Source organism: Pezoporus flaviventris, unplaced genomic scaffold (assembly GCF_033815535.1).
Source record: "Pezoporus flaviventris isolate CSIRO_AGI_PZ_B2104156 unplaced genomic scaffold, CSIRO_AGI_Pfla_v1 ptg000037l, whole genome shotgun sequence".
NCBI lineage: Eukaryota > Metazoa > Chordata > Aves > Psittaciformes > Psittacidae > Pezoporus > Pezoporus flaviventris.
Genome location: NW_026892585.1, coordinates 3204354 through 3220575, shown reverse-complemented (window position 1 = coordinate 3220575; position 16222 = coordinate 3204354). Strand labels below are relative to the sequence as shown.

The 16222-nt window shown below is 37.9% G+C and overlaps 1 protein-coding gene across 1 annotated transcript in view; it reads right to left on the bottom strand.

Annotated features, from left to right (window-relative positions):
* Nucleotides 1-301: 301 nt before the first annotated feature.
* The window catches only part of KIF15 (kinesin family member 15), a 35232-nt gene continuing 19311 nt past the window's right edge, over nt 302-16222 (bottom strand). The window contains exons 18-35 of the mRNA XM_061464463.1: nt 15670-15777; nt 14815-14920; nt 14088-14253; nt 12534-12675; nt 11337-11416; nt 11066-11141; nt 10714-10800; nt 9664-9768; nt 8693-8815; nt 6881-7027; nt 5824-5928; nt 5405-5569; nt 4848-4954; nt 4115-4187; nt 3524-3561; nt 1620-1785; nt 1093-1224; nt 302-791 (exon numbers count right to left, since the gene is read on the bottom strand). Of these exons, the coding sequence (XP_061320447.1) occupies nt 708-791; nt 1093-1224; nt 1620-1785; nt 3524-3561; nt 4115-4187; nt 4848-4954; nt 5405-5569; nt 5824-5928; nt 6881-7027; nt 8693-8815; nt 9664-9768; nt 10714-10800; nt 11066-11141; nt 11337-11416; nt 12534-12675; nt 14088-14253; nt 14815-14920; nt 15670-15777 (2010 nt within the window). The 3' untranslated portion in view covers nt 302-707. The remainder of the gene's footprint in view (nt 792-1092; nt 1225-1619; nt 1786-3523; nt 3562-4114; nt 4188-4847; nt 4955-5404; nt 5570-5823; nt 5929-6880; nt 7028-8692; nt 8816-9663; nt 9769-10713; nt 10801-11065; nt 11142-11336; nt 11417-12533; nt 12676-14087; nt 14254-14814; nt 14921-15669; nt 15778-16222) is intronic.

The following is a 16222-nucleotide window of genomic DNA, read 5'->3' as shown; positions in this document are numbered from 1 at the left end:
CTGCCCCCAGCAGCCCCTCGCCTCCCTGCTGCTGGGTTGTGTTGGTGAAGGGCAAGAAGGAAAAATGGATGTGGGCTATTGTGGTTTATATACAAAGGATTTATTTCTTATGTTAGAAAAGGATGGAGTATAAGTTCTACTACAGACATACAACGCAGAAAGCATACAACTATGCTATTTGTCTGCAGAAAAAGAAATGCCTCAGTTTAAGGAGTTTTTTTTACCTTACTACATCAAAGCTCAAGTAGAAACAAGTCTACATGATTAGGCAACTCCAAAAATCCAGAGATAAGCTTTATTCTTCCCTTCAGTCAAATAGTGCAGGAACCCACTAGGAATCCTGCCCTCCAACTGCCATGGGTCTCTTTCTTCATGCTCTCTTGCCCCATTTCTTTGTGGGCAAAAGTAAGTACTGTATAAGATAGCCAAGAATAGGTGGATAGAATTAGCGACACGTTCAAGGAAGTTCCTTCTAGCACTGACACAAAAAAAAAAATCAGTTTTTGAGAAATGCCAGGAAGGTGATAAGAGGTCATTGATAGCTGCCCACATGGCTGAATTCAATTCTTCACTAAAGGTTATTACCAGCCCAAAATCCAGGAACTAAATGACTTGACTTTTGCTGTGGTCCCAGGAAAATAAGGTTTTGACACTTGGTGTTTTGCTTATTCTGTACACTTGAAAACTCTGTCTCTGAAGCTGTGCCATCAGAGCTGCTCCCGCTGCTTGCAGGTGTCACATCTTCTTCCTTCTTTCAGAGAAGCATTTTCAACTCGTAGTTTTTCAGTCTCCTGGAAAACAGAACGAACACGGGGGCACTAAGGAAGTTATACTCACTTTCATACTTCTAACTAGGTGGCATCTACACTCATTCAAGTGTTTCACACACTATGTACTTGAGGAAATCAAATGGGGAGAACAGTGTCTGGGACCTGCAAGGAGACAGACCAGCCACAACCACACAGCTGCATCAAATCAGAGATATTTATCCATGGCTCACCAACAGAAGAGCAAGAGTTTTAGTTTATGTTCTCAAAGCTCAGCTCCCTATGACAGGCCATTACTTTGTTTATGTGCTACTCTGCAACTTACCGCACTAAGTTCAGTGTAATCTTTCTTCAGTTTCACAAGATACTGAATCCTCTGTTTTAGGTTTTGATGACCAATCAATTTCCCATTTTCCTCTGCAAGAGACTTCACCTGCTTCCTCAGCAAGTCCATTTCCTGCAATTAATAAATACATTGTAGACTGTAGCCCCTCCTTTCTTCCAGAAGAAACAGCTTCTTTAGAACATACTAACATTTAAGTGTGCTGTAACACATGATGAAAGAGTCTGCTCATTCAGGAAATATCTTATTTGTCTTATGCCTCCTTAGATAGTAGATGAGATCCCTCTGAAGGGCAGAAAAAAGCACCCTTTGATTTGACTTATGAAATGCGACCGTGATTTCCACACCCAGAGTTAGACTAGTGCAGGAAACAGCATTACAAATACAACTGCAAGACAAAACATTTTCAGAGGCAGCCCTCGATTGCCAATTCAATTGTGCAATTAGCAACAGCTCTACTTGCTGAATAGGATTCTACTGTAAAGAAACCAAAAAAAGACAGGTAGAACCTTTGCAAGTCTGTCTCTCTCTTCATACATTTCCTCCAGTTTTGACCTTATTTCTTCTTTTTCATTAAACGCTTTGATCTCCAAAGCTCTTGTTCGTTCCATCTCCAGATTAATTTCAAGGCAAGTGTTCTCTTTGATTTTGAGGTGATTTTTGGTTTCTTCTAATCTGCCAATGTAAAAGAATCATGAAATATTAGAACCCCCCCCAACATAAATGGCATGCAGCTGAATTACTTTGTGAGCCTTGGACATGGAGGCAGGCTCCTTTAAGAGTATCCTTTTGAGACAATATATTTTCCTTAGAACTCGGTGCTAAGAGAAGGAAAAATTCCATTCCTCTTCTCAGTGCTGGTGCTTGATACTGTCTCTTATCTAGGCAATGTTTTGGAATTGCTGCTGTTTTGGGAAGTACACTGCTTCCAATCCAGGATGTATAACTCCACTCATGAAAGAGAAATGGAAGCTTCACTTACAAGAACACTTAAAATGAATTCAAAGGCATCCAAATGTGCCAGATGAACTCTGCTGTTCTCCAGGTTTCATCTAAATTGTGGCTCTTTCCCAACAGCCTTGCTGCTCAGAAACATCTCTGAACGGCTCTGAGCTTGTTTGGCCTGGAACCAGCAGGACCACCACTTTGGATAGACATCTTGTGTGCTGAAAGTGTTTTAATTCTTTCAGGCTCCCAATATATTAAACCATACCACCAAATTCAGCAGCCTATATCCTGATGATATGAACTTTGGTAATTATACATAACCATTCAAATATTGCATAAATGATATTTGCCATTGAATCACAGACTCAACTACAATCATAGAATAGTTAGGGTTGGAAAGGACCTTAAGATCATCCAGTTCCAACCCTTGTGCCACGGGCAGGGACACCTCACACTAAACCATGCCATCCAACCTGACCTTGAACACCGCCAGGGATGGAGCATTGTTGCCATTGGTTTTATTTCACTGCAGCCACAACATATCACAATATATCACAACAGAATTCATTTGCTGCACCTGTCAAGATGTTTCCTTGGTGATAAAAGAGTTGTCTTCTTCCCCTCTTTGCACATTATTTGTTTGTAGGAGACACTGTACCACGGGTTTGGAGACCAGAGAGGTATGCATCAAATAGCAAAATAACCCTAATCAAGACTAGAAATAGCTTGATATAAATCACTTTTGAAATGACCATATGTATAAAACCTTATCTTCATCCTTAGTTACATAGAAAGTATTCCATGAAATATAAATAACTCAAATATTAGGAGATTCAGCCACTATGAATCATGAAGCAATACAGGTGAGTAGCAGGAGCAACACTTTCAAACTAATTGTTACCTACTTTGGTATTTTATTTCTTAACTACTATCCATCCATGGTGCAAATCACTTGAACTTTGAGGACCACTTGCACAATAATGCATACATTATCTAGGAATCCTCTGATAATAATGTCCATTATTCAAGTTGAAGGGTAAAATATTTTAGCACATAGCATAAAAAAGGGAAAACAGATTAAGTCTAAAACTATAAAATACGCATGATATTAATAAAGAAATAAGCAGTATTTCAGTTTAATTTTAAAAGGCATGTGCACATAAAAATTCAAAATATCTATAATTTAAAATTCAAAATGTCCCTTTCAATTTAAGTTTTTCTGTGGTTTCACCTATTCCAGTCTTGATACAATGCTACCATTTTAGAAAGTGTAGTAGTAGGTGCTACTACCACCTACTGATGAGAAAGAGTAAGAACTCAATGAGTCTTGCAGGAGCATAAACAACATTTACAAATGACATCTTTTATAGTTTCAGATCTTGGACTTCTATTACTTAAATATATCTTTTTGGCATTAATGAGTTTAATACAAGTCTCCAGTTCAATGAACAATGTTTAAACTTACTCTGCTTTGATTTTCAGCATCTCCTCCACTGCTTTATTCTGTAAAAAGTTCAAAAATGTTAGTTACGTTCTTGATGCTTAGCATATATGAATTAATTGTCACTGAATTGATGCTACTTAACTCATTCCAGATCCTACAAAAGTCATCCTACTCCCCAGTAATTCACATCTCCAGTATTAATGTCTTTGCTGTATGTACTTATTTCCAGTTTCATGCCAGCAAGAGTGACCCACAGCAGTATCTCTGCCCGTTCATACAGAGCAGAGCTCTAACAGGGGGTTCTTCTGTCTAGGAGATCCATGGCAACCTCTGCTGTGACATTAACTTCCCTTTGGCAGTGCCCTGACGTTAGCAAGTGACACAATCTTCAGTTTCCAACTCTAGAGATGAGTCAGATTTTAATGGTCTGAATTTGGTTTTGCTTATTGTGCAATCTGACACAAAGTTCATTGGTGTTAGACCTAAATAGAAACCTTAAGAGATAAGAGGCTACATCTATTAGCATTCACTAGAAACCAGTGATGTTTCACCGCCATGTAATAGAAGAACATATTAATACTTCACAGCAGGGAAACACAAGAAGGGCAATACCTTGGCATGTTGTTCTTCAGCAGCCTTCTCATCTTTCTCTTTGAGGTACTGAACGTCAGGATGTTTCTGGTCACTAAGAAGTCCAAGAAGAAGGAAAGGTTCTCAGAAAGAGAGGAAGCCAGTTGTAAAAGCATCACGTTATCCAGATTAAACCAGAAAATGTGTATAGCCGTCTTGACACATCTTCCTACTCAGAACACCAAACATCATGAAACAACTCTAGAAGGGTTTAATTTTTTATATTCCAAGAACACACTCCTTTGTTTAGAGTATAGAAAAACTAATGTTTTAATGAAAACAATTCAAAATTTAATAACTATACAGCTGTATGTTAGACAGCTTTGGGACCAAGGTAAATAGGATGAGGTAAACAATAGACTTAAATGGAATCAGGCCTCCATGTTAAAGCTTGTATTGAATTCGTTTAGACATTCTCTATCTACTGAATCCATAACTGCACAAGTGATAATATACAGTACACAGAAATGGTTATGCAGGTAATTATTTTAAATTCTATTTCCATTTCTTTTATAAAACTTTGTGTTCAAGAATCTGTGATTTAAAGGCAATGAAGTTTACAAGCCAGTAAACGACTTGCACAGAAGAGGCTGAGTCAATCTCTAATTATATGAGCAATAGGTAAGATTGCATTTCAGTCAAAAACTGCACGTTTGTTTATTTTTCTTGCTTAACTTGCGTCAAGTTAAGACAGGTTTTCTTGGTTGATTTTTACCTGTTCTTGCTTGGTCTCTGAGCTTCTACAAGGTTCTGTAAATTCCTGTTGTTCTCCACCAGTACCTGCATTTCCAGACGCAAATTCTCCAACTCATTTAATTGTTCCTAAGCAAGTGAAATTGGAAAGGTTTTATTTGAAGACCTAATTGCAAGTCCTGTTTTCAGTTCCAGTTGAATATGTTTCTTGAGCAAAAGAGAAGATAAAGCTATTTATCAGAAAGACGCACAGTTCTCTGGCCAAGATCTGCATCACCCTTCCGTTTACAGTTTCATTAGAAACTTGATTTAGAATAAGTCAGAATAGTTTCATCAGTAAAAATGATGATACCATTTGATATTCATGAACACGAAACAACTCGGTCCTTAGGAAGATGAGATATATGGAACATTGCAAGCAAGTTGTCACCATTTGTTATCAGCCTAAGTAAAGAGAAGACCAAGAACTACCTTCCTGCTTTAATGGACAGACTACTTAGCAGAGCTCACTAAAAATCTGAGCTTTATATTCTGTCTTATTCCAACTTTCAAGTTGCCTTAGAGATTAACTTGCAGTACCTTCAGCCTTAGAATTTCAGCATTTTTAGCTTTCCGTTCTTCATTCAGCTCATGCACAAGGTGCTCCAGGTTTATTGCAGATGCCCTCCGATCAGCTATTTCTTGCTCACGAGTTTCCAAGAGCTTTGCCAAATTCACATCAAACTTAGGGGGAGTTTTTGCACACTGGTAAGTTAAAAGAGACAAAACCAACAGACTATTAGCAAAGAACCGGTTCCCCTATGTACTGGTTACATCTTTTCATGCTCAGTTGGAGACATACGGTAATAAATACCAGGCAAAGCCATCAATAATACATAGAGTTACAAAGAAGTTGAATGGGATTTGACCGTTCTTGGTATATTGTCAAGTTTATTAGTCCTTTTCAATGAGTTTTAACAGTCATTACAATGAAAATGTTTCTCTCACAAATGCTATACCTGAGGAAATGTTTCTGAAGATGAGTCAACAAAGCAATCGAGTTGCTTCCTTTTTAGTTCATATTCATTCTTCCTCTTCTCCAGTTCTTCTGTCGCTTTGTCCAACTATTAGAAACCCCAATTAGAAGTGAATTAGTTAATACATACAAAAATAGTAAACAACAGCCAGATCTCTATTGTGAGCAAGCTTAAGTACACCATGGGTTATTTCACATTACCTTAGACTTCACTTTCATGAATACTTTGTACATTCACCTAATAACTGTTAATCAATCCATAATTGCATGTAACAAGCATTTTCTGAAAGCACCTATACACTATATGCTATGTAATGAGTTTGAATTTTGCTCCCGTTGTTGGTTCACCTTGCTAAGTCTATCTTTCAAAGAGCTTGCTAGCACAGAAAAACCAATACCAACTTTATTGGCAAACATTACTGGACAAGATGTGATTCAATACAAAGATTTTACTGGTATAGATTTAATCAGTTTCCTGGAAGAGAATAAGCTAACATGACAAAAGAACTCTCCACAAAACAGCTTATCCTAAGTAGAGTTTTTGCCAGCACAAATGTATCACCTGGGGCTAGAACAGTTATGACAACTAAAATTTGGGCAAAGGCTTAAGATAGCCATTTGCTCTGCAAAAGCTCCAACTCGCTCTCAGACTGCATACTTTATATAGCTCAACAGTATCTCCATTATATAATGATATTGTTTGTGGCTAAGTGTTCAGCAGAGGAAAAAGTAACTCCCCAGGTTACTGCGTTTACAACCTCAGATTGCTCTATTAGAGGTATGGACAATTTTACTCAGTTTTCAGAGTAAACATTTTCATGATCTCTAGACACCCATTCTGAAGTATTTAAAGGCTACCTAGCCTTTGTTCAGAAGCTTTTGAACTACTACTTTACTTTTACAGGAAGGAGTGCTGCCCTTCACCAAGAGTATTGCGTACAAGATGCCCTAAAATGACCAGCAAAGCCTTTTCCAGAAGCTACAATTAACCACAGCTCCCTCACAAGGAGCCAGTTATCAGAAGAATTTCCTTGTTTTACCTGTTCCCTGAGTTCCTGGATTAGGGCTTCTTTCTTTGTTATGTCTTCCTGTGCAGATTGAAGCAATGAATCATGCTTCTTGGAGGCTTCAGTCAGTTTTATTAGCTGATCAACAGTATGATGCAAGTCTTCACACAGAAGGTCTCTCTATTTAAAGCCATTGGATGAGTAAAAAAAGAAATGTCAAAGTTACTCTCTAAAGCAGTTGTTTCAAGCTGCACCAGGGGAGGTTTAGACTGGAGCTGAGGAACAATCCCTTCCCCAGAGGGTGCTCAGGCATTGGAACAGGCTGCCCAGGGCAGGGCTGCAGTCACCGTCCCTGCAAGTGTTCACACAGCGTGGAGACGAGGCCTCAGTGCCACGGGTTAGTGGTGGCCTTGGCAGTGCTGGGGAATGGTTGGACTGGGTGAGCTTAAAGGGCTTTCCCATGCTCACTGATTCTAATTTTTGTAATTCTTGCTAAGAATGCCAACAGCTACAAGCATCTCCCTTTTTTCCTTCACTTTTTCATCATTAATTGTAGCAAGCATTCAACTATAAATTTCTTATTTTAGCATGTTTTCTGCATCCAGTGTCTTGGTTGCAGAACAAAAATGAGAGCTTTACCACAGTAAAGTCAGTTAGATACTTGTGGGAGCTGTTTGGAATCAACCACTCTTTTAAAGTATCATCTATCCTTAAAAAGAGACACAATGCTTTAAATAAGAAACAATAAGATATAGGTTTTAAGCCATGCTGAAATGGTGATTACAGCTTTTTAGTGCACTGCTCTTCTGTAGACTATCTAGACTCCCATACTACCTGGTAGAGCATCATACCTACACAAGGTGTGTTTAACCTAGAAGGAGAAACACTAAAGTGTTTTAAATGTCACCTTAGATTAGTTCTTCTCGTCCAGTCAAGAAAGCATGAAGGAAATCAGTAATTGATGTAAAAAGTCAAAGAAAGAGAAACACTATGAGTTTATTAGGAGTCAGATACACTCATGGATAACACTGTAGTAAGAATTGGTACTTCAGTTTATAATAAGGTGATCCATTTAGCAGGCAACTCAGTTGGAGTTGCAGAACGTCAGATTTAGATATGATTATTATTGAAGACAATCTGTTTATTAAACATAGCAGAAATCTATTTAAGAACGGGGTTTGGGGAAGCAAACACTACTCTGGGAGGCTTTATCGATGCTATATGATTGGACTAAAAGCACATGTAATATGACAGAGGATCTTGCAGGGATTACTTGTAAGGAGAGGTTAGTGGTTTTAGGCTGATGGGCATGTTCACCAAAATATGAGAGCAGCAACAGGAAAGAGAGTTGAAAAAATGAAAGATGCGATTTGAAAAGCAAGCAGTGAAATCAACAATGCATCCTAAATCTGTTTCCAGCAGATGGAGCTTTTAGTTAAAATTATGAGTAAAGAGAAGATGTTCCTGCATATAGAAGCAGTGGGGGAAGAGAGAATGTTAAACATAATGTATTCGTCTACCTATTTGAATTTCTCAGCTGCTAATGTAATTTTGCCATTAAATTCAGGTGATGACTCCTCAGTGGCCTTAACACAATTAAAGCAGGCTTTTAGCATAGGTTTTTATGAAGTAGCTTATAAAACATTTATGTCAGGTAATGTGATAATTTAACAGAATTTGTCAGGTATCTCATTAAGAATTCCTTTAAGAACAGCTTAACTGGCTACAGTCTGAACCAAAATGATGTTATCTTTTACCAAGTGTTTTAAGCAAAACTACATCCAGTTGGTCTGTTGAACAAATTATCATGATCATAGAATAATATACCAAAATTATTGTTTTTACCTCAATGTTATCAGCTATTTTACTTCTCTCCAAGGCTTCCCTCAGCTCTTCAATCTTCTTTTCCTGATCCTGTATGACTACTTTGCTTTCTTCTCTTGCAGTCAGAAGAAGATTATACTTGCACTACAAAAAGTATTATATTAAATTTTATATTATCTTGGGAAATATTATCAATGTCAAAGAAAGTTGGCCAACATAATACAAATAAATGCATTTCACAAATCCTATGATGACAATTACTACAAACATTTAATATCTTGGGGTCAATTACTAAAATCAGACTGAGATCATACTTGCCATATTGTACAAACTATGCTATTAGAAATGAGTTCAAAACAATGGAAAAAGATTAATATGTATTAGCCACCACAATACATATTAACCACTAAAACCATTATTAAAAAACAGATAACAATATGTAGAAATGTGGCTCATCACCATTTTGTTTGTAGGACTTTTTGAATTCATAGCTCATATATATACATCATCTAAACCATTCTGTGGGCTGCTCTGTTTGCAAACCAGACCTGTTTTAATATGAAAATGCATCATATTGATTCACTTACTCAAATACGTAGTTTCAGTTCTTTATACTTGCTTTCAGATTGAGAACATAGTATTATTATCAGCAACAAGAATTCACTCAAAAATGAATTTACAACTCAGCCTCAATTGCTGAGCTCCTAAATTGCCAGTTTCTGAGCAAACCTAAGCATGACTGTCAGCTGAGTGTAGTTTACAGGATGTGAATAGGCCCCTTTGGAGACACAGCTCTTTACCCACCACATGGAGAGTTCAGTTTTCAAGACAGCCTTAGGCAAAAAAGTGTTCAGATGACTTCAACATGTCAAAACAAAGAAGTTTCCTTCCAAAAGGCTACAGAGAGTTATGCTGTTTGAGACCCATAAGACATGTCATTGCCTTCCATTGCTGAAGAACTATACCATGCCCTTCAAAATGACAGAACATACATTTATATCCTCGAGCTCTCTTGTCAGACCATCTAGGGACTCAGTTTTATGATTAAGTGAAGACCTCAGCTCCTGGATCTGTCTCATCAAGTCAGTTACAACTTCCTGCAACACAAAAAAGTTAATCTTGATACATTATAATACATATTTTATTACTGGACTCTTTGATGTGTAATGTATCAATACCAAATTTGAAAACGAGGCTGCAATATGCACATGTAAAGGAATAACAGGAGATTTGTTGTTAAATCGAGTTATGTTCTAAGCACTTACACAAAGAATTAAATAACCTGCCGTGTTCATTAGAAGAGAAGTCTCACCCTCTGTTTTAGTCTCGGGCTGTAATAGGTTTAAATAGAAGTACTACTGTTTAAGGTTACATCTGTTTGTAGTGGGAAAAGGCACATTCAAGAAACACCACTGCACTGACAATAGCAGACTCTTCCGACCTTGCAACATGTCAGATATTTAAGTTTAGCATGGAAAAAGAAAGACTTAACCACTGCATCATGCTGGATAGTAAATGCACTATTTCTTATGCTTGTTTTACAAACAGCATAAATGTTTGTACTATGGGAACTTTTGCTATTTAAGCTTTCAAATCACCGGAGGAATCTTTCCCTGTAAAAAAATGCTTTGATTTTGTTCATAAAGATACCCAGAGTCACATTCTGACATCACCTTTCTTACCTTTTCTATTAGCCCATTCCAACATGGCACTAACTGGAAGGCCCTATTGATCATTAGGAAGCCTGCATCATTTATGCATTGAATGTTTTGCCCAGCAGACAGCTTTACCTTGATATTTTTGTTGTTTAACTGTCAGTTCTGTTGTGTTGTCTCTGAACACATACCAGTATCCCACCGCCCTGCAAACTTCATGTTTACGCCAGGAAAAAGAAGGGTTTATTTTACCTAGATACACAGCCAAGATTGCCTTGAAGCACAGAATTATTAAGTAGCACAGAAAGGCTGCTCTGGGCTTTCAGTTCTACTACAGAACAAAGTTACCTGCAAAACTGGGTATCAATAACAGAAATAAGCCCAAACCTTATCTGTATCATTTGTCTTCTTCAAAGAAACGATCGTTTCTTCAGCAGCAGCCAGCTCCTGCTCCAATTTCTGCAGTTTTGCTTCCTGGAAGAAATAATAATGGTGCAGAAGAGACTTCATTATTTTTGAAGTATGCTTTGTAAAGCACAAAGCCATGCAGAAAGGGAAGGTGTAAGTTGTTCACCTCCCCAGAAAAATTAAGGAATAGCTTAACAATGTCTGAAACTCAGGAATTCTACATTTATTTTGCTGGTAATCAACTGAACAGTTGGTTCATTGCTGAAGTTGCTATTAATGCTCAAATAAATCTGAGAGCACATGATTTAGACATTCAATTCTGCTGTTGTACCTGCTGCTCACACTGGGTCACCATTTCAGAGGAAGGTTTCTCCACCTCTGCTTTTCCAAGCTCTTTCAAGAGCTCCCTGGAGAAGAAAACATTTCTAGTAAGAAATATAATCAGAACAAAAGCAAGCTCTAACAAGAATTAAGTCATGTAAGCGTATCTCTATTGCACTTACGCATCTACAAACAAGAGCCTCATCTGAATAGAAAACCTAGCATAAGACAAACCCAATGAAGCGAGATGAAAACAAGGCCCACTGCTAATTAAAACTTACTTTGAACTGGTTTCTTCTTGCAATCTTAATGTTAATTTTTCATTAAGCTCTTTTTCTGTTTTCAGGAGTTCGTAAAGATTCTAGAATATCAAAATAGATGTTGTTACAAGAGAGGGTCTTTAGAATCATTTAAACCAAAATGAAAACCTGAAATTGCTAAGGTAACTGAAAAAACCCACCACAAAACTTTAAATGGAAACAGAAAGACCCTTATCTTTGTCCTGGACAAGTTCAAAAGCAAAGTCTGATTGATATTAGGCAATCAGCTCTTTTCACCTGCCATTGATGACCATTTCCTGTAGCTATAATGGTCCTCAATATCAAAAGGTTTTAAAGTGAGAAATTAACCTGTAGATTCATTTGGGGGGACTTTTCAAACCCCAACCAGCAGGACAAGGTATCAGACTATAAGGAATTTAAAATTATCATTTTCAATCTGTCACTATTCCTTTAAACACTAAAAAGTAAAACTTAAAGCAAACTTGCTGAGCAGGCAGAGTGTACACTGCAAAAAAGCAGGCAAAATCATTTGCAAAAGCCCTTGGGCAACCTTGCTGCTGTTTTGCAGCCACTTCAGTGTGACAGGCTTTCAAGGACACCATCGACTGAACTGCAGGACAGTGATCCACTACAAGAAGCCACACATCATTTTAACAAGACCACATCCATTATGAAATTGTTTAAGAAACTGCTTTGTAAAGACAGAAGAAGTAAACCAGCCTTAGCTAGCTCTGAGATGAAAAGTCACCAGCATTTTGATGTCAGGATTCTTTTTCAAAGCAGTTTCTTATTCCTTTACTGATTAATCCATTTCCCTCAACATTTCCAGAGCTGTTTCCTCAGCCAAAACCTCTCCTGCTTCAACATGTTGGATATTTCTTGTAGCCCTGCAGTTGCAAAAATCTTGCAACAAGTTTTAATACAGATTCTGGGTACATCTTCCAAGTGAAATCACCAGGAAACCTGGTTATTGCTGTGAAATCTGTTATCAATGATACAGTAACAGAAACTACTATGGGTTGGAAGTGACCTTAAAGCTTCTCCAGCTCCAAACCCCTGCCACAGGCAGGTGCTTGGAACTGGTTGAGCTTTAAGGTCCCTTCCAACCCAAAACCATTGCATGATTTTATGAATTAAACAATCTGGCTACCCAGGTAACTGTATAATGAAGTCCTTTAAAAGCCTTGACTGTCTTACACGAAGCTCAGTTTTCATTGCTTCTGCTTCTTGTTCAAGTTGTTGTTTCAGCTGATCTGTCTCAAACTTGGCTACTTCCTGCAAATTGTCATAGTCATCCTGCAGGCTTGCTTTTTCCTCAAGAATCTTCTCATGTTCTAGCCTGTCAAAAATAAACCCAAACAAACCAAAACCCACCCACATTAGGAGTTTGTTTCATTACAAAACTATTCCAATCAAGTCTATTCAATAACCCATAGCTAATATACAGAATATTTTAGAAAGAATGACAATAAATGGTAACTTCTTTTAAACCTATTCACTTTAGTGGCATTGGCAGAGAAGGCAGAGTACTCTCTCATCCCTAGAAATAATTTACTAGTTACAAAATCCCATAGAAATTTCAGTCACTGTCTTGACAACGGTGTTCCCCCAGTAACCCCCCCCCAAGTTTATATGTGTTTAGGCAGTTGTTGGACAAAAGACTGCTACAATGATCTTCAGTACCTATATCTGCTTAGTTGATATCTGTGTTATTTATGTTCTACATATCATTATATATTCTGCACAACTGTGGGTTATTTACCTCTAAATTGCTGCCCTGAAAACTTTTTCAATTGCATCTTCCACAAAAGTGAAAAGCAAAGAGGGGTAAAAGAGCTGCAGGACAAGTGTTATGAACCATGCTCTTACTGGAAAGCCTACAGAAAGAATACCCTCCAAATAGTACATGTGCTAACGCAGGAAAGGCATCAATGAAACCACATTTAGTTTCAGTTCCAGGACCCCAGTCTCACAATGCATCACTCAAGAATTGACTTCAGCCAAGACATGTCCCTGCCCATGGCAGGGGATTCGTATTGGATGATCTTAAGGTCCTTTCCAAACCAAACTATTCTATGATTCTATGACCCATGATAATCCATTAACATAGTTAAAATTTCCAGGACACTGGTCCCCAAAACGAATCCACAGCAAACCACACAAAACCCAAACTCCAACATAACTAAGGTCATGCTAATGATTAAAAACCTCACTGATTTTCACCTGCCAATAACAATGGCAATTCTTGCATACAACATAGTGAGCTTTTCAGGCTTCAGTAGTCAAACTTCAGTTTATTTTTATGGTTTCTTTCTGCTTATATTTTTAAAGCAGCATCATTATGTCATCTGCTTCATGTGACTGCAGCAACAGTTAATTTTTGAAACTAAGTTGAAAATATGAACCCTCCCAACCCCAACCAAACTATACCTCTTCAGCCACTTCATTTCTGGAGGTCACTAAGTTTACAGGTATATACTACTTAATGCAAAAATGCTGTAGCAAACCAAAGTTAAGGAAGCCACATTTTATTTTCTTTCTGCTAATTTCACTATGTTCCCTGTTCTGAAGTAGGTAGGGAAAGAGTTAAGCACACAAAAAAAACCCAAAATAAGCAAAGGTCATAAGCACAAATTAACAACTTTAAATAAGAGATCACTAAGTGTGAGTTGACATGCAGAAGAGAAGAATTAAATCACTGGATGCATCCAAAAACAGAGGTTAAGGCATTTTACCAAACTGCCAACATACCTGACGCTGTCCAGCTGGAACTGCACATCCATATGTCTAGCAGAAAGCTGGCTCATTTCTTTCTCTTGCTTTTCCCTAAAGGCATGATATTCCAGTTTTACAGCAGACAACTCCTTGTCCGCAGACTTCAGGACAATGCGTAAGTCACAGACTTCACTTTTTAATACTGTCAAAACCCAAACATTTGACATGTTAGTTGGAAAACTGTGCTAGATACAAGGCATGTACCACTACAGAATATGCTGGGAAAGCCTCAGAAAACTTCCTGCATTTTCAGTAGAATTAACCTTGGAGGTCACACACCCAAGAAGGATTTGTAATGGGGAAAGGCCAATGAAACATTGACTTTAAGAACTAAAGAGTACAGGCAGAACCAAACCATTCTAAACCATATCACTGCATGTCCATAGACCAATAGAAGATTTTCCCTTTTTTAGTTACTATTTTCTGTTTATATACTATATCCTGTATTCCCTATGCATTCAGAGTGAACCAGAGAACAATTCTGAATATTGTGTACTGTGCAAGACTGGGCAGAGAAAAACTGTTCTTTAAATGTTAGAGATTTATTCTTTGAAACATAAAATCCATTTCTGGGGGATTAACAACCCCAAATATTTACTCAAATGTATTATTGTTGATCCAAAACATTAAAGACACCTCAACAACTCCATATGGAATGTCAGTGTTGTGGTTTAACCCAGGATACAGCGTTACATAGACTTACTATCAGTATTGCTCTGACTGTCTTGAAATTGCTTTTCAAGCGACTTGACTTGTTCCAGGAGCTCCTGGCGTTGTTTATTCCAGTCATTCCTTTCAGATGAAAGAAGCTTGAGAAGAGGAGTACAAGTTTTAAACAGAAGGAAATGTAAGAGTGGCCAAGTCACAAAGCAGTAATAATGACGTAAGAATGTATTAGAGCATTTCATCAACTGGCTATGAACACAAGATACATTTTTCTTTCAATTTGATGTTTAGCAAATCTGAAATCCATAGAAGTCCAAGAAAAAGAGGACTGAAAATATTACCTTACCTGAGAAGTTTACTTAAAAGCAACCCACAGCTTAGGAGCTGAGGTCTACTTTGGAACAGAAATGAGACTGATCCAGGAGGCATACAGGCCTTATTTCCTTTTCTATGTTAAATTAAATCTAGTAATGAAGGAAGACCTGCAAGTGTTTTATACAGTAAGAACATTTCAGTTCAGTTCCTTGAGGCAAGTAGTGTTTTCAGTATTCCAAAGTTGAAAATTTCCTTGTGACTGTTGCTATTTTCCAGAAATCAGCAAGTTGGTCAAAACCAATCACAGGCATCCTGAATGTCTACTTGCTTATACTTCAGGTCAAGCCAGCTCAGAATCACAACACTTAAAACAACATCCCCTAAAGCCCCAGGCCTGTAGTGCTGTGTTAAATAAAGTCTTTGTCTTCCTGCACAGCCCTGAGCCATGATGCTATGTACATTTTCCACAAGCCAAAATGCAGTAACACTGCAGACCTCACTGAAGGCACAGTAGCATGAGTGTGGTAGATATCACCTTAAAGTATATTCACACTCACATGTCGTATTGTTCTCTCACCTCCTGTATTTGTGCAGAATGATGCTCCAGTTTATCAACATGCTGCTGGAGTTTCAGATTCTTGCTTTCCTCTTCATCCAGCTTTGTCTGCATTGTGCTCAGTTGCTCCTGTGACACAACAGACACTCAAAATTAGAGCACCCATCTTTCTGCTATTCTCACATGCCGTATGGCAGTCTGTGCACATTAAGTATGTCAGCTTTTTTAATGACCTGAACCAACAGAAAACTGAACATTCAAAAGTCAGCTGGTATTTAAAGCAGCTGATTTCTCCTATTGCCAACTAAATTGCCAGAACACAAGACAATCTGCCAGGGGATACAAGGACTAAATCCAGTAAACGCTTAGTTTTCAGACACGTGTTCATCTTGGAGAAGTAACACTTTACAAAGAAGTCACTCAATATACACTAGCTTAGTTCCTTAGAGGATCTCTGCATTATGGCAGCATGAAAGAGGGGTTTTAGCTGTTGTGCCAGGGTTATATATGCCCCGAGGTTAGTTTCAGCTTCTGAAGAGTACTTTATGTGACTAAAGACCTTCAGCGTCCATTA